The sequence below is a fragment of the Onthophagus taurus genome, chromosome 6 (genome assembly GCF_036711975.1).
Source record: "Onthophagus taurus isolate NC chromosome 6, IU_Otau_3.0, whole genome shotgun sequence".
Lineage (NCBI taxonomy): Eukaryota > Metazoa > Arthropoda > Insecta > Coleoptera > Scarabaeidae > Onthophagus > Onthophagus taurus.
In genome coordinates this window covers 17,987,316-18,013,935 of record NC_091971.1, presented here as the reverse complement: position 1 = coordinate 18,013,935, position 26,620 = coordinate 17,987,316, and the positions used below count along the sequence as shown (strand labels likewise).

General features: G+C 34.2%; 1 protein-coding gene across 1 annotated transcript in view; it reads right to left on the bottom strand.

The window, feature by feature from the left end:
- Positions 1 to 415: 415 nt before the first annotated feature.
- LOC111416840 (uncharacterized) overlaps positions 416 to 26,620 on the bottom strand; it is a 31,053-nt gene continuing 4,848 nt past the window's right edge. Inside the window, exons 2-10 of the mRNA XM_023048942.2 lie at positions 19,743 to 20,001; positions 11,419 to 11,523; positions 11,012 to 11,358; positions 10,718 to 10,961; positions 10,502 to 10,662; positions 10,370 to 10,444; positions 9,466 to 9,584; positions 9,153 to 9,346; positions 416 to 9,102 (exon numbers count right to left, since the gene is read on the bottom strand). Coding sequence (XP_022904710.2) covers positions 499 to 9,102; positions 9,153 to 9,346; positions 9,466 to 9,584; positions 10,370 to 10,444; positions 10,502 to 10,662; positions 10,718 to 10,961; positions 11,012 to 11,358; positions 11,419 to 11,523; positions 19,743 to 19,949 — 10,056 coding nt within the window. The 5' untranslated portion in view covers positions 19,950 to 20,001 and the 3' untranslated portion in view covers positions 416 to 498. The remainder of the gene's footprint in view (positions 9,103 to 9,152; positions 9,347 to 9,465; positions 9,585 to 10,369; positions 10,445 to 10,501; positions 10,663 to 10,717; positions 10,962 to 11,011; positions 11,359 to 11,418; positions 11,524 to 19,742; positions 20,002 to 26,620) is intronic.

Here is a 26,620-nt window from a genome sequence, read left to right as displayed (position 1 = left end):
ATTTGTTTTGCGAACAAACTTACTGCTTTCATTTAACAACGAATAAGTTTATGACAGATTGACTTGTAGAAAATAACAGGTTACATGTTTTGAAAACTTAATGATTAACTCCATGGAAAATAACTTATAACTTTAAACATAACCCTTGTTGAAAATAATTTGTTTGTATTTAACTTTTTAGATGCAAATTTACTGTAAAGAATAGCAGAGCCAATATTATTTTTTATTTTAGATTTGAAACAAGTATTCCGTATGAGAAAGAATTTGTTTGGCAAACCACTTTTAAAACGCTCTACATATAAAACCTGTTTATATTTTATATATACACATTCCATAAAAATTATTAGTCTCCAAAAAATGATGATAAAAAAATCCAATACTCAAAAAATTTGTTAACTTTTTTTTTAAATGACTAAAAACAATAAATCACGCACATAAACATTGACTATAAATTCATTTCCCTTTCCGTCAATTACAAAGAAAGGGTTTTCCTTAAAATCAGATATCATTCGCTTTCTCAGCCTCAAAATCATCTTCTATAAGGGGTGGTGGAATCGAAGTAACATCAAACCCTTCGACAATTTCACATCGATCATCTTCATCGCGTTCCATGCGGAAAATATCCGATCCAGACTGGGAATCGCCATCGGGAAAATATCCCTCTTCAATATATCCGGCTGGGGATGTTTCGGAAATATCATATTGGAAAACCATTTCCTCAACGCTCCGATTAGCTAAATATTGATTATAATCTCCTTGTTCGACATAAAAATATTCTTCTTTGGGGTGTTCCTTTTCGTTTTTGTAGCGTTTCTGAGGGGTTTGTCTTCTTCTACGGTAACCTCTACGCGTTTCCGATTTGCTTTTTGGCGATTCCATTGAGCTGGTCGAATCGTTTTCGCTTGGTGGACTTTTTCCATGTAATAAACTCTTTTTGTGTACTCTCGTTAGAGGAACGGTAGCGGTTTTACTAACGCTTGCTGTTGAAGCTAAAGGAGTTGATTCTGAACTTAAACTACTCGAATAATAAGGCGAACATTTCGATAATTTTAACGGTACCTTAACCGGTCTTTCGGTGCTTTTAGTTTTTTGTAAATACTTTTGTTTTTCCTTATCGTATTTTTGAACATGAACGGTTCTTTGTTCCATACTGCTACTTTCAGTTGATTTTTCGCTTTCCGATAAAATTTGTGAAGGAATCACCATCGGTCTTTCAGTTGATTTCGTAAACGATTTTTCCCGGGTTATTCCTCTAATAACAGCGTCTTCAGATGGAATGTTTTGGGGACTTTTTACGTCGCTAATATTACTTAATTCAACGTCGTCTACACTGGAACCTAATCGAATTTGTCGTTGCTCTTGTATTGGTGGTGGTGGATTGAAAAAAGCTTGATTAACCTGAGCGACTAAAGTCTTTGATTCAGAACTAGACCAATCAGAAATTGTTGGTATCATTTCTGTTAATGTTGAAGAATCACCAGTGGACGAAGATAATTTTTGGAATTGTAAACTTTGAGCTTTCATTGTGTTACTGTTACTACTAGACCACTCTGAAATTGATTGAGCTATATCTGTTAAAGAATTATCGTCACTTTTTAAACCAGAACTCTTCGTATTACTATTACTCGTTGATAAATTCTGAAACTTCACTGTGTTAGTGCTATTTGACCATTCGGACAAACTTAGAGCTATAGAAGTATCCTCGGAGTGTGAACTATGCGTACATTTCGTTGGTTTTAAAGCATATCGAACAGTTCCATCTTCTAAAGTAGTTCCAATAGAACTTGTGCAATCCTCATCCGAATAAGAACTATGAGAAGCTTTTCTGGAAGGTGGTTTCAAATCTGTTTTATGTCCAGAGTGAGATGAATCATCAGAAGTAGTACTTTTCCTCATTGCAGTTGGAGGTCTTAACTCCCCCGTCGTCGGACAATCTGTGAATACATCGTCGTTCAAAATCTCCTCAGAGTTTGATGAAGGACTTTCAGATTTCTTTTCTAAGACTATTTTAACTCCACTCGGTCCAGCACTCAAACTTTCCGATAAAGATTCACTTCCAATGTCGGCAGCAACGTTTTCATACGTATGAGTTTTTTCAGCGTCCATATCTAAAGTTCTGTTTGAATTATCTGAATTCGAGTCATTCTCGTAAGTGCTAACAGTACTTCCGGATTCTACAATAGTTTTATACGCTTCTTCTGGAGGATTAACATAATAAGTTTCAATGTTACCTATAACTGGTTCGGCAACACTCGAAGGAGGACTTGGCCATTGTTCGGATTCTTGACTTTTTAATGATCCTCGTAATCCAAACGTTTTTGGGATCACTATTTTCGGTGGTTGATAAACTTGAGTTGTTTGTTGTGACGTATCACTGCTTGGAAATTCGTGCAAAGCCAATAAAGGTTGTTTTGTTTGTGGAATATCCGGTAATGGCCACTCTTCACTTTCTTGGCTACTTGAACTTCGTTTCCTATCTTCAAAACATTCTTCATCGATAACCGTATCATCAGAGCCTTGTCTACGAAGTTTTAAACCACGTTCAGATGTAATTATTTCGATTTCATCAATAGATAAATCAGCCATCTCAGCCGATGTTCTTCTATCATCAGAAATTTGTCTTTGTAATAAATTATTGATATTGGGAAGGTGTCCTTCACTGATTTTATCACTAGGTTTACTGGTTTCTTTTTTAATTTTCGAATTATTCGTACTTTTTGATTTCTTATCAGAATCAGAAACATGAGCTGCGTTACTCGGTGAATCAGAACTAATACTAACTTGTCGGTCACTTGATGCACCTGATTCTTCGTGTAAACTATCGCTTTGAGTACTTGCTTTCGTTGAATCTTCATCAACGCTAGATTTTTCGGAATTTGTACTTCTTTCTGAGATTCTAGATAACGTCCTCGACAAGAAAGTTGTTCCATAACTGTGTAGAACATCCGTAATTGCAACAGAAGTTAAACAAGGGCAATTAAAAGCTGATGGAAAACTAGGTTCGTCGTCATCTTTTGTTGGGGTGATATCATTATCTTTCTGCATGTAAGTGATATCGGCTAACGTGGTGAAATCGCTAGAATTTTCTCTACTTAAGAAGTATTCTTGACCATATAAATCTTGATCTGGAGGCATAATACCTTCTTCTAAACTTGAAGATCCCGAGCTTTCTAACGGAAATTGTTTCCATGTTGAACTAAACTCTTTATTATCACCGGATTTTTGCATCCTTACTGCAACACCCAAACTTCCTGAACTAGATTCTGTATCGAGGGAGTTTCTTGATTCCGTTGATAATTTTTCACCAAATAATTTATTATTTCTTTTAGATTCGGAGAACGAATCATCAACAGAAGAACCATTCCTTTCAGATGAAGATAACTTCTTGCATATTTTTTGTTGTAATTTCTGAGATAACTCTGAATCATTAGACCATTTCTCTTCAAATGGATACGGTTTTTTCTTGTACTTCAATGGAGTCTCATTAGATTCATCTTGTACTTCTTGGATAGGTGTTAAATCTTTAGGAATGTCATGTGCGTCACTTATAGAATCTTCGGACTCTTGTTCTTTGTCGGATGCTTCATCTATAGTGAAAGCACGACCTAAAACACATATTCTTGGACTTCTCGGGCTTCTTGGCGGTTCTAAATCAGGCGAAGTTTTATCTATTTGATCTCTCGATGCAAATTTTTCGATAGTTTGACTTAAACCAATTGCTCGTCCCATAGAACAACTAACGCTTGATTCTTCTGTTTCTTTGTGATGGCCAGGACTCAAATCTTTTTCTCCGCTTGTCCAAGAACCTGTGGTGTCGCTTGAACGAGATTGATCAGAACTTCGCTTTAATAACTCGATTTTATTACTCGATCTTATTTCGGTAGTAAGCAAATTATCATCGGTTTTAGAATCTTCAGTTTTTTGATCTTCTTTGTCGTCTTTTTCATCTTGTACATCGTAATCAAACGATTCTTCAGTTCCAACATACTCTTCGCATTCCACTGTAATCCAAGAGCCAGTATTATCTTCAGACCGACTTCTTTCGGTTGTTAATTTTACGGTTACTTCATGCAAAAATGATTCTTTTTCTCCTTTTAATTCACTCACCGATGTCAACGATTCATCACTAGTGATGTGTACTAATGTTTTTTCCTCAGTTTTTTCCTCGCTTTCTTTTTTGCTAAGTTCAGCTTGCATTCTTTTCTTTTCTAATTTTTTCATTAATAATTTCTCAACAGTTTGAGTGGCTTTTCTCAATTCCGCTGTGATTTGAGCGTCCTTTTCCGATTTGTGTGATGAATCGCCAGAGTCATCGATGTATTTAATGTCCAACGAGTTGCCTAGGCTCATCTTTTCCATACTCTGCGAATCCGACGAGCTTTTTGTATCAATTTTGGCGAGATCTGGTGGCTTAACTGTTGGACGGTGTTCAAAAAAATCAGCCGACTTTTGTAATACTGTTATGTTATCAAGTTTATCATCTTTTGCAACTTCTTCGACTGAAAGCCATACGTCCAAGCTGGTTCCTTCTAAAATAATATCTTGAGTCATCTCGGATTCGCGTAATGTGTCGTCGTTATCAGATGAATGTTCGTCTTCTTGTTTAGCTGGTTCTTCATCTTTTGGTAAATCTGGTTGAAAATCAAAATCAAATTCTGATGTCTCTTTTTCTGGGCGGTTATCAAGATCTAAACTTTTACCTAATCTTTGTACTGATCGTGATTCTTCCTCTTCATCACCGGTTAAATTTAATTCTAAGCTCTTAGTAAGTTTCTTATCGATTTTCTTGTCCAGTTTTTTAGGTGATTTTGTAATTATTATTGCTTCTTCTAAACTAACGGTATTGTTTTCTATAGTGTTGATACTTATTTCTAATTTACCACCTCTTTCTCGAACCATTTCCTCAACTTGTGGGAAAACAGGTAGTGTGTCTTTAACCGGACTTTTAATTGTTTTAGTTTGTTTAATAGCTGTTTCGTATAACATTTGTTGTTTTTCTTTGCGTTTAGCTTCAGTATCACTTTCTTCTTGAGATTTTGTCCTTTCCTTACTACTTATTCTTTTTAGCTCCAATCTTTCTAAAGACCTAGCCTTTTCTTTTGTTGGTAATTTTTTCTGCAATTCCAACTCTTGACTTTTTGTTCTTTTAATTTCTGGGAGAGTTAAAGAAGCTTGCGTAGGAAGAGATTTTTGTTTCGGCAAATTTGGATCGTCTGGTTTATCTCCAGATAAAGATTTATGTAACGGTTTACCATTAGAAGTTCTTAAAGGTAACTTTGGTGGTTTTGCAACGGCAGCTTTTTGTGGCAAAGGTGGTTTTGGTTTTAATTCTTTTTCCTTGGAAATTTTTTGTGGTGAAGGTTTCGTTTTGCTTAGCGGCATTTTCTGTGTTGATTTCTTTCTATCTTTTGATACATCTGGAACAATTTGATCGTTTTCCTTCGATCTTTCCTTCTGCAATTTCATTTCCGGTTTTGATTTTTCTATATCAGATTTTTCATCACTTTCAACAGATTTCTGTATAAACTCCTTCGGTTTCGTTGGTGATTCATAATCGGTTGTATCAGATTCTTTAAGTATTAAATCACACTGATCTTCTTCCTCAACAGTATCATCTTTACTTGAAAAAGCATTTAATGGCGGTAAACGATTAACAGAAATTACAGGTGCATCCAAACTTTTGGTTCTTCTACCAGATAATAATTGAGCTTCTGAAGATTGTTGCTTTTGTAACAGCGAAAAAGCAGAGCCTTCCGATAAGTTCAATCGAGCATGTGCAAATAACAAAGGACTTTGTCCTTTTCTTCGTAAAGATGGAGAACAAATCTCTGTAATTTTTGTTTTTGGAGGAACCTTTAAATCTTTCAAATCCTTCTCTATATCAGCTTGTAACAATTGTTTCTCTTTTTCTTTAGTTTCATTAATACTTTTAAGATCTTCTTCGCCTAATAATTCTTGAACTGTAACTTGTTCCACTGTGTCATCAACAGATTTATCTCCATCATCTTCAGGGACAGTCGATAAACCTTCACTGACAACAGAAGGTTCGGCGAAAACTGGTGCCATATCCGATGTTTTAATATTTAAATCATCTTCTGAACTTGGGATAGAAAGTGATCTTTCAGATATTCTTCGTAATTCTGTTTGATAATTTGGATCTAAAGTTCTATCAAGTAATAATTCAGATTTTCTAGTTTGCGGTGGTGATCCTTCTACTTCAGTTGAAGACATCGTATACTGTAAATATTTTCTTTCTGATTCAAATTTAAGTATTGACTCCATTTCTTTGCGCATTTGCGGAGGGGAAAATTCCATTTTAGTAGGTGTTGCTTCCGCGCTACCAAAAACGTCATCAGAATCCAACGACTCATCATCTGAACTAAATGATGTAATCCTTACTTTTGTTTTGTTCGTTTTTCCGCCCTTTTTATTGGGTTGCATTCTCGGTTTAATCACACGTTTTTTCATGTCAGTTTTAAGTTTATCTTTGGGTTTAGGTTTTTCTATTTTTTCTAACGTAGCTTTAATATCATTTTTCTGCATGATTTTATCAATTTTCTTTAAAATTTCGACTTTGGGTTCAATTATCGGTTCCTGAGGTGGTTTTATTTTTTGTGATGGTTTCAAACTTTCCGTTTTAGAACTTGTGGGCGAATCGCTTTCAATTTGACTCAATTTTGAATTTAAAGCTTCTAAAATCGCCGGATCTATTTTCGTTATATCGCGTTTTGGACTAGACATATGCTGAATTGGTTTAACACTTTTATCAATTTCTAAAGTAACAGGATCTACCTTTGATAAATCAATATTTTGCGTAAACAAGAACGTTTTTTCTGGCTCAATGGGACTCTTTGGTTTCAATTTTTTTGGTTCAATTACATCAGGTACCTCTTGAATTCCTTTAACACTTTCTTTTTTCGGCTCCTTTTTCACTTCCTTTTTCGGTTCTTCTTTTGAAGCTGTGCCATTCATAACATGTCGTTTATGTAAAACGTAAGGAATATCGACATCATTTTTAGGAGGTAAATTAATAAAATCTGATTGAGTTTTAGCACCGAGGATTTCAAATTGACTCTTCGGTACCTCAAATTTCGTTTTTTGTCCTTCAATTTCTCGTTTTAAAATATCAAAATGTCCAAACTCGGCTGAGGGCATTTCAAATTGAGATCCGCGGTACTTCATTATTGGTGGGGCACTTGGAATTTGTTTGTATAAATAATCTTCATCGCTAGATTCTGCAGGTGTTAAATCTATAGACTTTTGATGTTTAAGTAACAATCTTCGTGAATTTGAATTAAGTCTTTGTCGAGCTAACGAATTGGGATCTGATTTTGTTCTTTCAATTGGTTGATGTAATTGAATGGATTCTCTGCCTTTACGAGGTTCGATTTCAACGAAAATATCTCTAAATGGTTTTTCGGATTTTTTCCTTCGAATATCTATATTTGGAACAACACCAAATGGAACATCAATATCGCTTTCCTGCAACGATTGAATCTTGTCCTCGTCAAAACTAAAAATGTTACTTTCCGATTCTGTAGATCTACTTTTTGAAGTCCAATCTCGTATAACTGGAATTTTTGTTGGAAGTCCAGGAATACTCTCTGGCCAAATATGTACGTCTTTAGAATCATTTTCTTGGGGTGTAGTTTTTTGTTTTTGCGTTCTTGGAATCGTATTTTGCTCAAAGTTTTTTATACGAATATTTTGTTCAGTTTCAACATTCTGTAAACTAATAGAATGCACATGGGATGTTTCTTTGAACGTATGTATACTATTGAAATCCAACGAATAATTTCTATTCATCTCGCTATTTTCATGCTTAGAAATAGAAATGTGTGTTCCATAATTTCGTTCAAACTGTATTTTCCTATCGTAATCGTGATGATACTTAGGTTTGCTCTCATCATGTTTCAAAGATGTCGCATCGTAGTATTCGCTTCGAGAATCTAAACTAGAAGTACGAGATTCGATGTAAGCTTTCCGGAATGTGTCGGCAGCTTTTTGTTTCTTTATGTCGTAATCACTCTTCGATTCTTGACTAGAAGTGCGAGATCCAAGACTTCGTTCACGTTTCTTAAGACTTTCCTTGCTCGAACGTGACTTGGATTCATAATAATCGCTCTTTGACTCAAGACTAGAAGTACGAGAACCTAACTTGAAAGCTTTATAGAAGCTCCCATCCGATTTTCTCGGTATTATCTCCCTTGGGAAATCCCTCGGATCTTCTATCGAGAAAATATCGGCGTGAACATCGGAACTACTCTTGCATTTGAGTTTCCGTTCGTTATCAGAATCGGTATCGGAAGGTAGATAATTACCTGAATCTAAACTACAACTACGCGTGTTCAAAATTTGTTTGGCCTTTCGGTATTTATAATCTCCGGAAGTACTGTAATCATCGTCAGATCGTTCAAGTAACTCATAACTATCGTGGGACAAATCATCTTGTGAATCGCGCAAGTCGTAATTCCCAGGATCCTCAACGGATTCCTGCGAATACAACGGAGTTGTCCCAGGATAACTACTAGAGTATACTTTTTGATCAGGAACCATAATATCCTGATGAATTTCCAGGCTAGTATTTCGCGATAGAGATTCATAAAGGACGCGATGATCGTCGTAACGAGTAACGGGGGATTCAAGCTTGCGTTCTTCGACTTTCTCCGCAGGCTTCGGCGGTTTAATTCGCCGTTTGGCCTGGCCGGAGTCCTCGAAGCTGAAATCGTAAAGATCGCGACAACTTGCGCTACGTTGCCATATGCGACGTTTTGAAGGCACCGGACGTCGCTCTGAGACGACCGATGCCCCTGAGACGGCGTCGCGAGCTGCGTCCAGGTCGTTTTGCGATTGCGTCTGCGAGGGGCAGCTGTTTGTTAGCGGTGGGGGCGAGTGTCGGTGATCGAGGAAACCCTCTGACTTATGGCTAGAGGGCGTCCGGACAACAGTGGTGGTGCGAGTGCGCGTGAGAGTACCTGTATCGGCCCTGTGAACTGCTGCGCGAACGGCGACAGGGGAACTGCTGATGATGGCTGGGTGGTGGATGTTGATCTCGTATGGGATATGTTGCGGGCTCGTAGTCGCAGAGGTTACTGGAGATGCCTAAAGACAAACTTTGTTATCAAGGAATAAATTGATTAGTTTTATATTACCGATTGCGTCGTCAGAGGAGGTGATGGCGAGCTCATCGTCTGAGCAGGTAGCGTGATAGGCCGCGTGTCGGTTACCGAATTCCAAGACATAGCTGTGGTGCGGTGGGGATAAGCTGACTTCGTCGTCAGAGAATCCTGGTACCCCACAACTTCGCCCATCGAACCCAGCGACCCCGATAGTTTGGACACTTCCACTGCAACAAACAGACAAGAGGGTACACGAAATGAGCTTTCGCCCCGTGCGGCGGCCCTCCGAGAAATCTCGTCTGGCTAGCAACTAGCGTTCGGCATTTAGAGCTAATAGAGTACCTACCGCTGAGGTTGCTGTCAGCAAGCGGCAACAGAGGATGGGCAGAAATGCTGTTTCCGACAGTGCTGTTGTGCATGTTGACAGCACTAGAATGAGCGCTAGTGTGTCGAAACGATGCCGACCTGTACAAGAGAATGAGGATGAACGCCAAACGCAAATCGAACCGCACCGTACGGACCACGTTTACGTTTATTAAGTGGTTCGATCGGCAAACTAAGGCTAGAATGTATATTAAAGGTGCACGCCTCTCAGTACGTTATTATGGAGCACAGTAGTATCGAGCTAATTGGTGTGTTGTTATCGTCCTTTTAACATCAAGAACGGCACATTCTCATGCTCACGTTTTGGACAACATTAAATTACGACATTCATTCATAATTCGTTTCATTTAACTAATATTGATTGTGATTTTGAATTTTCTTCTAATAAAACGTATCAAAAATCCGATCCTCTTTCCCTTGGTAACATTTAAAATTCCGAACCGACAGAGCAAGTTATCGGTAACAGCAAGTTCTGACCAATCGCTACAACAACCATGCTCCAAACGTCACAGGGGTCTACATCAACACAGTTTCAACTTAGCCGAAACGATTGCGGAACGAACCGATTACAAGGTCTTAAAGCGTTTTATTCATCAGAGAGAGCATCAATTTGGTATATTACAACCATCGGACACACAATACTTAATCCTTACTAATAATAAATGATAATTACTAATAAAGCCATATGATGGTACTATGCAAAATAAAAAAAAATCGCAAGGTATGTACAAACTTAACAGGCCCAAATACAAAATCAAAGAAGATCTTTGAGAAAATTTTGACGTTTAGTTATAGAAAGTTAAAATTGTATGAAATAACATGATTGGCAATGGGATAATATGAGCAACATGCTATCTTTAACTTACCTTTGGAATGCTTGCCGTTTTACGTAATTATCTCGAACAAATTCTACTATCTGCTTTTGAGTTCTACCACTGTACCTGTAAAATAAAATACATAATATACTCGGTAATAAATATTTAAAAATTGTGTTTTACCTAAAAGAACTTCCTCTTGAAAGTACCCTTGTTTTATGTCTTGATACATTCTTCACAGACGAACACCTAAAGAATCCATGATTTTCGACACATTTCTTCCAGAAATTTTTACATTCATTTCTTCCCTCAAAGAAAAACTCCACAGTATCTTTATAATACCCCTGCAAAGAAATAATAATAAAAGTACATTAAAAAAAATTTAAAATAATAACTTACGTAACCCTCAGGATGTAGTTTAATCAGAAATCGTTTCCTCTTAAAAGAAATCTTTCGTATTTTTGCCCAAGAAAACGTGTTAATCTTCGTGTATTGTTGAAAAACAACTATTCCCATATGAGCTACTGCAAGGTTCAACGGTACGTTTTCATGATCTTTGGCTGGGTGCATTTTAATTCCATACAATTCACATCTTCTAGCGGTCTCCAAAAGATTTAAATCCGCCTCCGCTGGTGACTGACCTCTAAAAAGTCCATCATAGTTAAATCGACTAATCATTCAAAATGAACTTACGCGTGTTTTTTATGATTCTCCATGATTCTTCTTTCCATATCATGATCTTGATGAGGAACAAACTTGTACGTCGATAAATAAGTGTGGTCTGGATAATCTTCTGAGACATAATCACCACACTCCGCTTGAACTATATAACTAGCCATAAGAGCTGCCGTGTTATCGTTGCATTGCATAAGTCCTTGTGCAAGGTCCCTTTTCACCTGGAGGCAGAAGAGATAGCGCGTGTATTCTTCTTCGAGCTGACCTGGATCTGGTGTGTAAAATTTTACACAAAAACATAATAAAGGGTCTACAAGAGATAAACCCAGTTGTCTTGAAATTGGCTTTTGTAGATCCAACCAATACTGTAATTATAAAAATAAAAATGTAAATAAGATTTAATAAAAAAATTAAGTTAAATTTACCCTTGTTCCTGATAGATCGTGATATTCTAATCCAAAATAATCAGCTTCGAGAAGGTGAAGCTGTTTGCAAACTTGATCAAACAGCACTCTTCCCACAGCTTTAGCCTGAAAAAAAAAATAGAATTTTCTTAAAAATTAATTCGTTCTATACGCTTATCTATTGTTCCAATTGATCTCATTAAATAATATAGTGTCCTTAATAGGAGTTGCAGATATTTCATCACCACTTAAGAAACGAGAAATCCCGGCAGCTGGTCTCTAATAAATTTGACTTTATCGTCGACCAGCGCTAGTTTGCGCTCCAAAGGACATTTATCGATTTAAATTGTCAATAAAATGCAAATGCCTTAAATAGCGCACGATGGAATACCAATTACCCGCTAAGTTTAGCACCTTGAACGTCATTCGAATTCGATTAAAAAAAAAAAATGGTCGTGAAAATATAAATTTTAAAGATCTTAAAATACATAAAATATCCTACGTAACTGTATCGACCAATCTGGAAATGTTCCTTGCGTTTCCGGCACCTGTATGTCCTAGATATTTGACTTGCAAACCGGACCAAAATAGAACAAAACTCTTCAAATTTATATCGCATTGTTTTCGAAAATATGTTATGTATATCTCCATTCTCAAGTGACAGCTTAACCTATTTATCTTAATACAATGCTTTCATTCGAGAGAGCATTGAATTACAATTTTCGCTAATAATACTAATTTGTTTAAACATTCACAAACAACCATACGATGCAAATTACTGAATATTAGGTCACCGAAAGCCTCTGTATAATTCCTCCAACATACCGTTGGCGTTACGGAATTTCCGATATTGCAAAACTAACTGTGCATGCACAATGCCTCATCTAATTTTCTCAAGACAGTAAACAACCGTTATAACTAAGAAGTTGATTTAACTTAAAAATTTTGAGATTATAAAACACGATTGAGATATAAAAGTTAAAAATAAACCCACTCAAAGCTTTTTTTAAAATTCAAATACGAATAATCGCATAAAAAAAGTTGAGTTTGCAGAATCCCAAGAGAGCATAGCAGTGAGGCGTCAACTCAAAAATTCAATTAAATCGCCCTGAAAACGGGGTTACGCCCGGTGTTTAGCCCCTCGAGGCTGACCCGAGAGCTTTTCTGTCGACACTGTAGGGGCAGGTAATGCAGCTCAGAGTCGAAGTTGGACAAGGTTAAGTGCACTTTTGAAATTTCTAAGCGACCCAATTATTGTTAACCCAACGGGAAAGACAAACTCGCTGGTACTGTGCCAAAGCTCGAGTCGAATAAGAAGTTTTGGCATCGTTTAACGTAAAAATCAATTTGACTTTTAAATTTTATACAAAACAGAAAGTACGAAACAAAAATAAAACAAGATAAATTTAGAAAAAACGTGTTTATTAACCAAATAAATCAAACGGTGCAAATGTAAACTAACCATTTAATCGACTTCGTTTTAAAATTAATTAATACTTTCACCGGCAAAGGTCGTTTTCTGTTACTTTAATGTTGCAAAACTCTCTATGAAACAATTTCATTTATTTTCCAATCAACCATAGAAAATTACACAAAAATTCCCTTAATATTTTATTCATAATAACATAGTTATTCTAACAGCAAAATGACCTTAAGGAGTAAAAAAACAAACACCATGATGTATTGTCACAGTCATATAAAATAGATTATGAAAGTATCGTAAAAGTACGTTTACATTTTACGACCGTAACCGAGCCGGCCTCACTGTATCCATTAAGGGAATTACGACTGCGACAAAGTCGATGGAAAGTCGACATCTACATATCAAACAGCCCCCAGTTCAATATCACTAAGGATTATCCTTCAAAATCCTTTAATAAGGACACACCTTAAGGATAACGATTCGGAAGAAACGAATTTTCTTTTTAGACTATTTTCTCTCCTCTCAATACTTCGGAGGTATTCATAGGGGTGTCAAAGCTCTCGGGATTTCCAATAACTCGGAGGGTGCTACAGGCAAACGACAACAGAAGCTATTCGAACCCGGGTTTATTTGTGTTTAGAACATGTCCCAATAGATGTTACCGTCTAAATATATGTTGGGTTAGTGGTAATAACAAATCCGTGATGGCAAAGACCTTTTTGGACGACGTCACGTTCAAGTCGTAGATCGTCACGGATACCAGCAAAAGGATGACGTAAGGACGTCGTAACTCGCCGACTGTGACATATTACGTACCGCTGCGGAAATTTAAAACGTTTATAAAGGATTCACGAAGTTAGGGGCACCATTTTTCACCACACCAGAGACTTATGGGCTACGGTAACTGAATTAGAAACGATGGAATCCGAAGCACAAAATGAACCGGCGATTTGCGGCAAGAACAAATAATATTTTCTCCTCCCGTGAGAAATTCAGGACGATTGGAACTGAATTCTAAAGTTACCGGAGGGCGTTGAGCTCATCAAACTCAACGGAAACATACTGGAAAGTTTGGCGACCTAAAAGTTTTGTTAATATCAATGTTTCGACGGTTCAAGACACATACAGCTTTTGTTTTTGACTTGTAACTGTTATCAGTTTTGATAACCACAAACTTGATTCGATATCAGTCGACATCAATTTATTCTTTAGTTAGTGATGAAATCATTCGTGAATCACTCAACCAAACTAACCGTATTACGCAATGTGCATATAACAAATATTTGCTTTTTACACAGTTTACCTGTGAAGTCGCTTGGGTAAACAAGGGATTAAGCATAAAGTATGCCAAGTATCAACATTCTTGTTGTATTATTTATCTACATTATCGCCCTTTTTTAAATGTCAAATGTAGGTAGTTCTTTAAGTTGTAGAAAATGACGTTGAAAGTTAATGAGTAAGAACGATGTATTAACAATACAAATAAAAAATGTAGCTAATAACAAACGTAATTGATGATTTTTATAAACGGGCACTTCAAATTGAGATAAGTTAATCGGCGTCGTGATAAAAATTAGGTACAAAATTCCAATCAAATTGTGTAAAAATACGATAAAATGAAGTGTAAGCCACTCCAGTTGATTTCTCGCGGTAGAAGTGTTGAGCGGAATCACAAGCGAACTTCAAACGTTAGTTAATTCACTTTAAACTCGTCATTATGAAATGAGAGAAGTCAGAGTGAAAGGTAAGTACAACATACTCAATCAATCCTAACAAATAAAACATTTGAAAGAAAAATAGAATCACTAAAAATAAATATTAGGCTTTTCTAAGTTAAATTCAGATATCGCACAATTTCAGTAATTTCCATCTATATCAGAATATGCTCGTGATTTGATAGAGTGGATTTAGAAGAACTTATCTGCCAAACACAATTGTATCAAATTTAAATCAACAATAACAGATTTTTTATTTACCCGCTGTGCCAATATATTAGCAACTAGTCCAGAATAGTTATTTGTAAATGGCAATTGAAGGTGCGTTATAAAATGATTACATATTTCATACAAATGAAATGATGTGCGTAAATAAGTATTGACTCCATCGAAGGAATTAAGTAACTAATAAAAGAAAAGCTAAAGATCAGAAAACAGACCAATATAAATATTTTAGATGATTAAGCAAGCTGATAATGACGAATAGACAAATTCTGCAAATGTCGTTTTGAATTACTGCAAACATTGTTTAACAAAAAAGCCTTTGGAAGTCTTCATCTTGAATATACTATGTTACAGAAAATTCGTAGGTCAACAAGGTGTTGTCGCTTCACAACAGCGTATAAATAAATAATATACACAAAAACAGTTATATTGACAAACAGTTGCAAAACAAAGAATGGAAACGAGAATGTTTGTAGCATCTCTTAAACACTCTATTACAATTCTGTTTTATAAAAGGATGATAGATTGAAACCTGAAAGCTGTAGACCAACTACTTTATTTTCTTGCTTCCTTAAGACCCAATAATAAAAGAATATTATTTATGTACGCATTTTATACTACATAAACAGACTAGATAAACAAGCAGAATAATTTACTTCTTGGGCCAGGTACCGATTCTTCTATTTTTGAATTTTGTAACACTTATTTTTTATTAATATATGTAATGATTTATAACGATTACGTGTATGCTATAAGTTTGCATCTGTCAAAGGCTTTTGATATGGATTTACGTCAACTGTAAAAATTAGATCATAACATACCTAGAGATAATTTTGAGAAAGTATAGAAAACGCAATCTCTAACAAGATTAGTAATCACTGCTTAGCAATTTTAAAACAAAAAGATTCCCAAATCTTACCCACCGAATATCTCGACCAAGATCATTTGTAGGAAGACCTCTATACATTTAGGACATACCTACAGGTTCAAGATATTTTTTACATTAAAATCGGATCAGCCTTTTGTAATTTTAATTCTGATATCATGACTTCTTCGGTTGGCCTTCCTCTCTTATTTGCATGCAGAAGAAAACATAGTTTAAATAGTAATAAAGGTATTTTGCTATTATTAGTCTTCTGGCGCAATAGTCACGTGTGAAGAATCGACGATTTTTGGCTTCATCTTCTGACCGTATCATGCGACTCCTTACTAACAAAAGATGATCATAAGAACTGCTTTGCTATCAATCTAAAAACACAAATATTATCCGATTAACCTTTCCAACTACGTAGATGTCTTTGTTCACAGAAAAGATTGTTAATCATCTGCCCTAAATATGTTTAAAAAGATTATTAGAAAATAACACCATGAAAAATAAGAGATACACCACATAATTAATTATAACGTGAAGATAAGTAAGACATTATTCTACAGTAGTTGACATTAAAGTGTTCGAACTAAATCTGATATATTTGAATTTAATAATTCATTCATTATTATTATAGGTATGTGCAAGGGTTTCATTATAAATAAATGTTATCTAATAAATTGGTAATAATTTTAGTTTTCTTTAATTTTCTATCTTTGTTCGGTTTTTGCTGGTTCTGTCTATAATGAATAAATCCTGCATGCTGAACATATATCTCTACTATTTTAAGTTGGAGCCGGGGACTTATTTCATGAGTGGATAAAATTTTCATTCTTTGGCGCATGATGCCCATGACAGAAGTTTTCAATTATTTATCACCCCTGTAAAGATAATCGTAGAAGTGCGTCTTGGTCATAATGACCAAGTCAACGCTGTATTGCGGAAAAACCGTAATCACGAGCAATTGGTCTATCAATCATTGGCAGAACAGTTCTAGATAAATTAACATATAAATCACCTCAGTGTAATTTTTATTCAAAACCTACTGACTAATTGCACGTGTTCAAAACGGATATAAAAGATTTTAATAGTTCTAGATAGACAAACACAACAAATTGGCACTTTGAGGAAAAATCGCAAAGGAAATCCGCACGAAGTGATTTAAAAAAACTTAAGACCGGTGAAAATAATGTAAAAGAGGGAATAACTGCTCTTTCCTGGAAAGATAAGCGGTACGTTCTGATGTTATCTACAAAGCACTCAGATTCACTAGTTGAAGTATGGAAGTGATACTTGCTAACAATAAATGGAAATCACAAAACAATTGCTTATGGTTTATGCAATGTTCGCCTTTCTGCAGCAGAAGTTCAAACCGTTACGCCAAGCAGAATTCGTTCTTTACGTCATGAACTGTCTGGGACCCAAGTCAGATGTGTTACGAAATGGCGAAAACAAATCATGAAAGGAGATTAGCAAGCAACTTAAAAAGGATTTGTGCATTAAATGTTTCAATAAAAGCTTTTGTACTAGGTCGGCTCGATCGATCACATAATCAAAATTATTACATACCGGCGTGTAACATCTGGCGTGAATATGCCAAAAATTGGTTCGGCAGTCAACGTGTTAAAAAGTGCAACGTTACACATCCATTAATAGATAACAACATTCTATCCGTTTCTGACATTAAAGTTGAATTGATCTTTTTATTATATTTAATAAAGTAATAATAAGTACTATCGAACATCATTTTAGTTACAAATTTCAAGACGGTACAAATAACGAAATTTATTATACGACTATTATTATAGTGACTGACGTCTAAACTATAAGAAAATGTCTGTGACTACACTGACTTCCACATTTAAAGAAAATGGCTGAAATCGCACATGTCAAATAAAATTGTCGAAAGTGTATTGATTAACCTGTCCAAGCTCTAAAACGAAGTATGAAATGACATAAATTTTAGATATGAGGTTTTGAATCACTACATAGATTGCAGGTACTAGTATCCAAAAAGACATCTGGAATTAGACTGCTCATGACGCGACAATTCAAGAAAGAGATTTCAGATTGCATGGCACTCATGCAGACGAATGAACCTCAAGACCATAAAAAAAAAATGAAATTACAATGACCAATTTCAAGGTTTTATTGGGGATCTAGACCTAATTCCTTTTTAATGCAGAAAATTGAACAGTCAACGTTGTTAATGAATTTGAATCAACCATCTAAGAAAATTTTGTTAAATTAATAAAAAATCATTGATTTTTATTGAGTCTTAATAAGTACTTTTAAATGTTTTTAATTTTTCTGCATTCTTCTAAAAAGGTGCTCTTTAATCAAACTATGCATAATTTTTATAAATACTTAATTTGTAGGATTTATATTATTTTCTTCTATGATCACGACATTTCCTACATTTATGCGGCTATCTCGAATTTTCAATTTGTATATTCGTTACAAATTAGCCACCTAAGCGAACTACTTCTGACAGAGAAGTAACTTAATTTTAAAGTATGACTTCACTAAGATCATTAATTAATGCAAAACATCTTTTTCTTGCCATAAATGTGGCATCTATATCATACACCAATATAACAATATTCTATAATTTTTCGCCATTTTTAGTTGAATCAGTTTTGTATCCAAAAATGTCGATGAACCTCACTTTTTGTACTAGAAGTTCTTCCATTAACTGCAACCTGGAGAACAGCTATTAGAATATATAGCAGTTACTCGGCCGACATTAATTGCCGTATTAACGTAAGAGAATAATGTTTATGTTATTATTTATTATATTTTCTATATCTTGTTAAGTTTTCTAATTTTATTAAGAATGAGTTCCGTTATTTCCCTATTACTAGCAAAAACATTGAATACTAATCAAGGGAGTTAATGCACTACAGAAAGTACGCCTAAATACCTATGGCATTGGCGATCAAGCTTATTAGTGTAAGTAGTCTTATCGCATAATTCTGAATATACGTGCAATCAATAAATATTAATACTATCATTTGAAATAAACGGCATGTTAAACATCGTTTTCTATTATGTTCGCCAAACCGTACTTGAATTGCGGTATACGGTTAGCTTTAGTATTGTTTGGTTTACCAACTCGCAGGGGCTTTGTAATAGTTATAGTTACGTTCAGATCATCGACGCTGTCCAGAACCAATTACAACACTAGCATCTCTTCATTACTACAATACATTAGATTTATGCAATGAATATTTAGAATTACTTTCAATTATCTAATTATTCAATTTTAAGGATGTTTGCAGGTGCTCTGCTAGTTGGAGGTAAAAGTAGTAATTACGACCTTTTCAATTCCTTAGTCTTGAGTATTGACACATTACTTGATTCATGACGCTAATGTATGATCTGCACAAAATTGTAAAATAGTAAGACTTAGATGGGAGATATCTTGAAGGATCTAGTGTAGGTGTCACTTTCGCAATCATTTTATTAACATTTAATATACCAGAGTTCACCCATTATAATCATTCATAATTTAAGTCACGATTTCAATTAGTAATTCTAATCAAGTGATTTATTCATTTTGAACGATTTAATGTAGACGAAGTTATTTTTATGGTAGAAATGTAATGAATCATTATTTGTAAAAAAAATTTCTGTGCTAAACGATCTAAAAAGATATTTCAACAAACGAAATAATGATAAAGAAAAACAAAGAGAAATATTTCTGGAATTTAGTAACATCCGTGATGGCAAAAACTGCGATAAAAAGTGACGATAACAAAACAGGTCATCGTGATACAATATTATTTTTAAATCAAAACTACTTTTTATGCGGTTTAAATTATGGTTGAAACACTATTTAAACCTTACGTAACATTAGAATAGTCGCAAAAATACCATAATCTTTTGCACCTTGCCCACAATGCGTTGGATATCGAATTTCAAGGTTTAAAACTGACTTTAAGATAGATGTTTATGAAGGTTGTGATTTATGAAGGTTTAGTCAAACACTTAACACCTCCAATTGTGTTGTTGACAGTTTCGTATAAAATCGATTTATAAATACTTTTTTTTAAACTCTTTTTTTGAGTCCTTTTTTTTTAGTTCTTTTTGATGCATTTTTCTTTATACTGACCTGTACTTGGAAGATAGTGATCGAATCATCGAGCATCTGAACTCTGATGGCCAGCATCTTTCCTCCCTTTTTCGGTGTTGCCGGCGGCGTTCTTACACCGCCATCAACTCCTGCCGGCGTCGAATGGGAATGATGCATACCACCACCGATGCTACCCGAACTGGACAGGTGTCCTGTAGAGCCGCTGGTGTCACGACTTATCTCCATTTTTAGTGGAGAATCTCGTTTAGTATACTATACTATACTACGTTTGCAAAATCTGAAAAGAAATCGAAAAATATTATAAATTAAAATTTTTTTTTAATAAATTGATCTTAAAAGTCTTTTTGAAATCTCTTTTTAACTCTTTTACAGTTGAAGCACCGTTATAAAAATCGCCCACACAGCGATTTTCGGTTAACGGTACTTGAGCATCCAGCAAAGGAGCCTAAATATCGGATTCTGTGACGTTAATTGAGTTACATTTTTAAAAAGACAATTGAAAATTTAAAAACATTTATTTGAAATCCAAATAAATCAACTTAAATAATAATAATACACGCGAGATCATCAAAAGCAATCAAGATAAATGAAAATAACTTCTTAGGGGAGAAAGAGACAAAGAGTAAGGGTCAGCACATCCGGTGCTGTGACGCGATAAAAGCTTAATTGAGTTGATACGCCGACGTTAAACGACCCGTGACACCCCAACGGTAACAAAATAAGAAAAATTCAGCCTCTTTCAAAATTCTATTCAAAGGTCGCCTTTCAATCAATGAACAATTTATGTATGGATTCAAACCGACGGAAAACGCCTCCTTGTTTTTTTTAGTCTCATGATGGCACGCGATGCATAATAAGCTAGAATAGGCCAATAGGTACACATTGCGAAAGATGTAACGTGAATTATTAATGAATAACGTCCTACCGGAGTCACACAGTCGCAGACCATATAAGATATTTATAGAGCCGTCGTCGTAAAAAGTCTTCCATTAGTTATTTTTGTAAACCTACAACGGAACAAAGATAAAGAAGGGGGGAAACCAAAAAACTGTCACCAGATGCACCAAAAATTCAGTTTTAATTTCCTTTAAAAACAAGAAAAATAATACGTCTAATAAAGGTAGTACTCAAACGAGTCGTTAACAGCAGGAAGTTCTTGAAAGAATCGAAGCAATGGAACACTCTCAGCTGCGGTTCGTGTTTCAATAACAAGGTCATATTTATAGAGTGTGGGTTTGCGTTCAGCTGGACAAAAATCGTACTTACTACGACATTCGCAAACAACTGTTACAACGAATAAACGAGGTTTAACAAAGAAAAGAACATTCTCTTTCAAATCATTTTACTTTAACAAGAGCGATTAAAACAACAACGATTAATCAAATTTTGATTTAATTTGTATTACTTTAATAACAAAGAGAGCAGGGCAAATAAACCACACGATTTTATGAAGTTCATGTGACATTGGCCTCCGTTATGGTTAAACTAGGTAATGAGCATTCCATACAATGGAAAGTTTAGTGATTATAGGATAAGACACTATTAGTAATACATGAAGTTTTTTCTATTCTATTAGTTTCTAAGTAGGGAACCCTTCTCTGGGTAGTAAAATGAGTATTATGGAGAGTATGTATTTTCTAATAAATAAACAGCGAAAATTTTAAATGTATGCAAAGTGATGGTTACCGGAAATTTAACCCGTCATGTAGTACCATATGCAACGAATACTAAGTTGACATTTTTATCACGTTCCTATATCCTTAAATATCCAAAAATTGTATTATTTTAGATCGGTCTGTAGGCCATCATTTAAACAACGAATTGTTTCATATTACTCTTTTGATTTTTCAAGGAATAGCAAATAGTGTGAACAAACAATAAATATGGTATGTATGGAAATGTGAGTCTATGCATATGTAAACATGTATATTTATTTTAATTTTGGGCTTTTAACTTACACCAAACATAAAGCCCGTTTTAGCGAATAACCAGCGTGTTTCGTTTTAACCCGGGAAACACTGTATTAAGTAGGTAAGTGTAATTACTATATTTCTTTTTATATTTTTACATTTCTTTGGAATGGAATCTGCCCAATTGCAAATTGGCATACGTAGACAGTATTCAAATAAGTCGAAGAAAGAAACGTAGAGTTAATAGTTTAATTGTGGAGCCACACTGTTACAAAATGATATCCATCAAAGAAATGAGATATTAAATGTTTTAAATAGTATTGAAAATGTGCAAGCACATTCTTAATAAATGGACACCAAAAATATAATCAGGTGTGTACACCAAATACTTGCACTGTTTGTGAACACGGAAAGTCCAATTAAAAAGTAACCTATTTATTAGCCATCACGTTATTACAATTACAAAGAAAAACTAGACATCTAGAATTTGTATTGATTATAGCAAAGTCAATAATATAATGGGGCAATATATATCTGCTCCATCAGCTGAAAAAATAAGAGACTGGTTAGATTCCAAGATATTTAGTACAAATTTAAAAAATGTTTATACACTTTTTATTGTTGGAGTGACACACACTATAAAATACAGATCACGTGCACATGTTCTAGTAAAAGTTTAACTTGTAAGTACTCTGTAAATTTAAGTTTACTAATTAATTACTACGCTTCTTCTTTTCATATTATGACATCTGTCTTGTTTCTCAATTATTCATAGTCTTTGCTATGAACTTGTGCTCCTCTACCTTTTATATCGTCGTATAAGAGGTCTTCAGAGGGATCTGTTTAGTCTTGATAATCTATCTTTGACTATCCTTGGTAATCTCTCTTTATGGAGGTTCGTGTTGCTCCTAATATTGATACCAAGATATTTATATATTTAAACCGCATCACCTCTTCTGTAGGCTTGTTGTAAACTGCCAATTTGAAACAACGTGGCTCCCCTGCAATTGCTAGAGATTTTGTTTTTGGCATAGAGGTATGTTCATGTTTGATTTTATTACTGTTTTTTTTTCGAATTGATATTCTTCTGAATGTTTATCTTGACCCGCCAATTACAGGGTAGCAAACTATTCACAATTCTTCATTTCCAAACTGACAACTCTTTTCACATCAGTTATTATTTCGTCCATAATCAAGTTGAAGAGTGCAACGCTTACACTGTCTCCTTGTCTTATCCCGGTTTGTATAAGTACTGCGGGGCACTCTGTTCTTATACTTGTCTAATGATGCTCAGCTTCACGACAATATTTATTACATCGGGATGCACTTTCAAGGAGTCACACAACATCGGAAAGCCTTACTCAATCAAATGATTTTGTAAGGTCAACAAAACACATGTATGTTAATTTGGTGTATTCAAGAGTTTTCTTGGTAAGCTGTCTTATTATAAATATAGTACACCACGATAGCCGATAGTTTTCAGAATCTTTCTTGCACCACTCTTTGAATACTGCTATTGTTATGCTTTTTCTATTCGGTTGGTATACTTTTTGTTTGTATTATTTTGCTCAACAACTCCTCTAGGTATTTCTTGAATAGTGCAATTTCACCGTATTTTAGCATCTCATTCAACATTTTAATTTTATAACTATCTGTTTTATTCTTGCTCTAGATATGGACCACTATTGATATGTGGTTTCGGTAAAATGCTCCCTTTCTGATTTTTTAAACTCAAACATTTTCAATACCAGCGATAAAATCTACTAATACAATCATTCTCAAGTACTGTTTGAAAGTTTCTATAAAACATCTCGATTTCCTCTTTTGGGCTAGTATCAGGACCATAAACGTTTATTATTCTGTAGCCTTAGTGTCACTTGCATTATGCTGTCATTAATATATATGTTGTAGTATTGATGTTTTCCACACCGCTTGTCTTTAGTAAGTAAGATTAGTAAAACCCTGAATATTTTAATTTTTCACAATTTAGTAAAAGTATACACTATGAAATGTCTATAATATTGGTTAATAACACAGATCAAAGTAAAAATACTGTGTGATTTTGCTTCGTCCTTCAGTAGCTAATACGAATATTACCAAACAAGTTAATATGTATTGTTTCCTTTTCTGTGTGCCAATAGACTGAAAAAATTGATCTTCAGATGGCTGAATATACAACTAGTAAAAGCACAACGCCAACTGTAACACTGGAAGTTGATTTTATCCTACCTCTTTTGGACAACTCGTCCGATATGCAAATGACTTCTACAAAGTTGTTCCATTCGCCTAAAATTAGGCTTAAAATACAACTTTTCTTACAGACACATTTTCTACTGATGTGGTGCTGTCATTACTGAGAAAGATTTTATACGTACTAATCCCTTGCGAAATTATCGATTTGGGATCATGCTCTCTAAATATTAGTTATAATTATTTATCTATTCACAAAAGCTCCAGAAACGTTATCAGGTGTCGGACAGAGTTTACTACCAATACTAAATACAAATGGTGTGGCAAAATGGTAATAAAGTAGAAGATACGATGGCTTCAAAATTAACTTGTTATTGTACTTTTAATTGGTCTTTATTGAAATAACATCTTATCTAAGTAGATTCGGCTTAAAATTATCTTGAGAAACAAAGCATAAGATTTAACAAAAAGTTACAACTATAATAACAGCATAACAATTTTGATAAAAAACAACATTTATTTTATAAAATGTATGTGTAAGCTTTAATTATCATAATCATCTATTTATTTCCATTAAACAAACATATTTTTGAATTATAATCATAAAAATTTTTATTATATCTTCCGAAACCGAAAAATTCATTCAAAAGATTTTGCTTACTTCATATTTATTTAGTACACGTACCCACAGTTTACACATATTTTCACGTTGTTGGATATCTAAAATTATTGTACAAAAGGCAACATTCACTTGAACCGGTTTATCTGGAAATTTTATCACCGTTGTAACAACCGCAACAGCAAAATGGGAAAATTATTTCGAGTAAATATTGTCGTGTTTATTTATCAGTTTGATTGCCAATGTTGTTTGTGTATAAAAAGTAAATAAGGAATAGAAGTAATGATAAATTTATTACACTTACACATTAATAGTGAACGTTGCTTAAAGCTTGTACAATAAAAAATGTTTACATTAATTCTTATAGAATAGCGTGGTTGTCGTTGATAAGTCATTGCTTCCTGACCTAGTGAAACCCCCCTAGTGAACATATTGTACTATGTCGGGAGGCCATAAATCATCAGTGGTTGTATACAATCTGCCAAAATTTTGCGGATGAGTCAAATTTTTGCTTATAATATACAAATATTTAATTATCAAGTTTTTAATTCCGCAAATCGTCGCTCACATCTGTAAAGGAACAAATATTTCTGAATACTACATTAAACACATGACTAACGAAATAATAAACGAACTAACCACGTAATTTTTTAAATATGTATATGAAATATCAAGTAAAATTACAGAAAACGGAATATCGCAATATAAATTGTTGAAAAATGGTAAAAAAATGGAATAAAATCGAAAATCGCAATTTTATATTATTTAAAGTTACATTTTATATTTTAAACATTAATATTTTAAGTATATAATATGATATTTGCTTTTTGAGCAATCAAGATAAAAAGTTATCTTCTAAGCAGAAACAAATTTTCTACATGTCTCAAATTAAATGGAAGAAAACCTTAAAAGATCACTGATAACTGTTCTCCGGAAAGATTTATTCGAATCAATCAGAATTCAAATTTATTCATTATTGTATATTTTATTTCATCCGTATATCATACAATGTTTTTGAAATTTGGAAGTCTTATACTGGTTATAGTATAAATTCCTATAATAATTTTTTCGGCATTAGTGAAATAGTTTTAAAAAATTAAAAAAGAGCAAACTTTAAAATAATTTTAAATGTTCGTATAAAGTTGTTGTATAACAATCTATCCCAAATTTGTGGTTGTTTATTGCTAGACTTATTGGAGAATACAATGCAACATTGCAATCAATTATTGAAAGTCTGTAGCACATCGAACTAGAACCTCGAAAATTAGATTTGTTTTCAGAGTGGAGGTTTGATGGCTTCTCGGGTGATAGTTTGCAAACAGCGTAGAAACAACAGTTTTATGGTTTGAAAAGTGGTAATTCGAAACGGAAGTATTCTCATTCAATTTCATCAAATTATCTGTAATAACAAAAAAATTATAATCCAAAACCAAGTTTCATCCATCAAATCATGCCTTTGCGTGTGAATATTTCAGTAGCAAGTGTTTATATCAACAAATTTTATACGAATATTAGAATTATTTTTACATAAACTACGGGATAAGAGAATAAGTGTCAGTTGCAGATTTAGATCATTAATCACAAGTGATATAAAGTTAACTCAAGATGAGTTGTGGTGTTGAAGAATCTCCAGTAACTTCGCCCAAAATAGGGAAAGACTTGATGGAGATTTGATGGAATCGGCTTCAAAACGCATGAAAGCTTTCATCTTCTCAATAGTGTGCACTGTCAGGTTTGGAAGATTCTATAGTTATTCAGAAAGACTCTAAGTACATTCAGACTATAGAAGACTAGCTGTTAGCTACTTCATACCTAAGTCGAGTATTTTGCTTACGCGAGGCCATTCAGACCAATCAATTATTCCTCTTTTTTATTGAAAATCTTGGAAAGACTTGCTAGCTTTCTCAGAAAACACGTTGGCTAAAGGAGTTCTCATAGACACAGCACTTTCCATAAGAAGAGCTCCTCCATGTCTCCTACATGGAGCTCGTAAACCCAACCCGTCATTTCTAAAAGGTCGTTTCTTAGATGATGATCATGAGTACGAAAATTACTTTTAAAGTACGTTTTAAATTATGTCAAATGCTTAATATGGTACCATAAATTAATACATTTTAAATAAACTACACAAATAAATGTTTTGATATTTAAGACGTCTTTAATATGGTACAAATAAT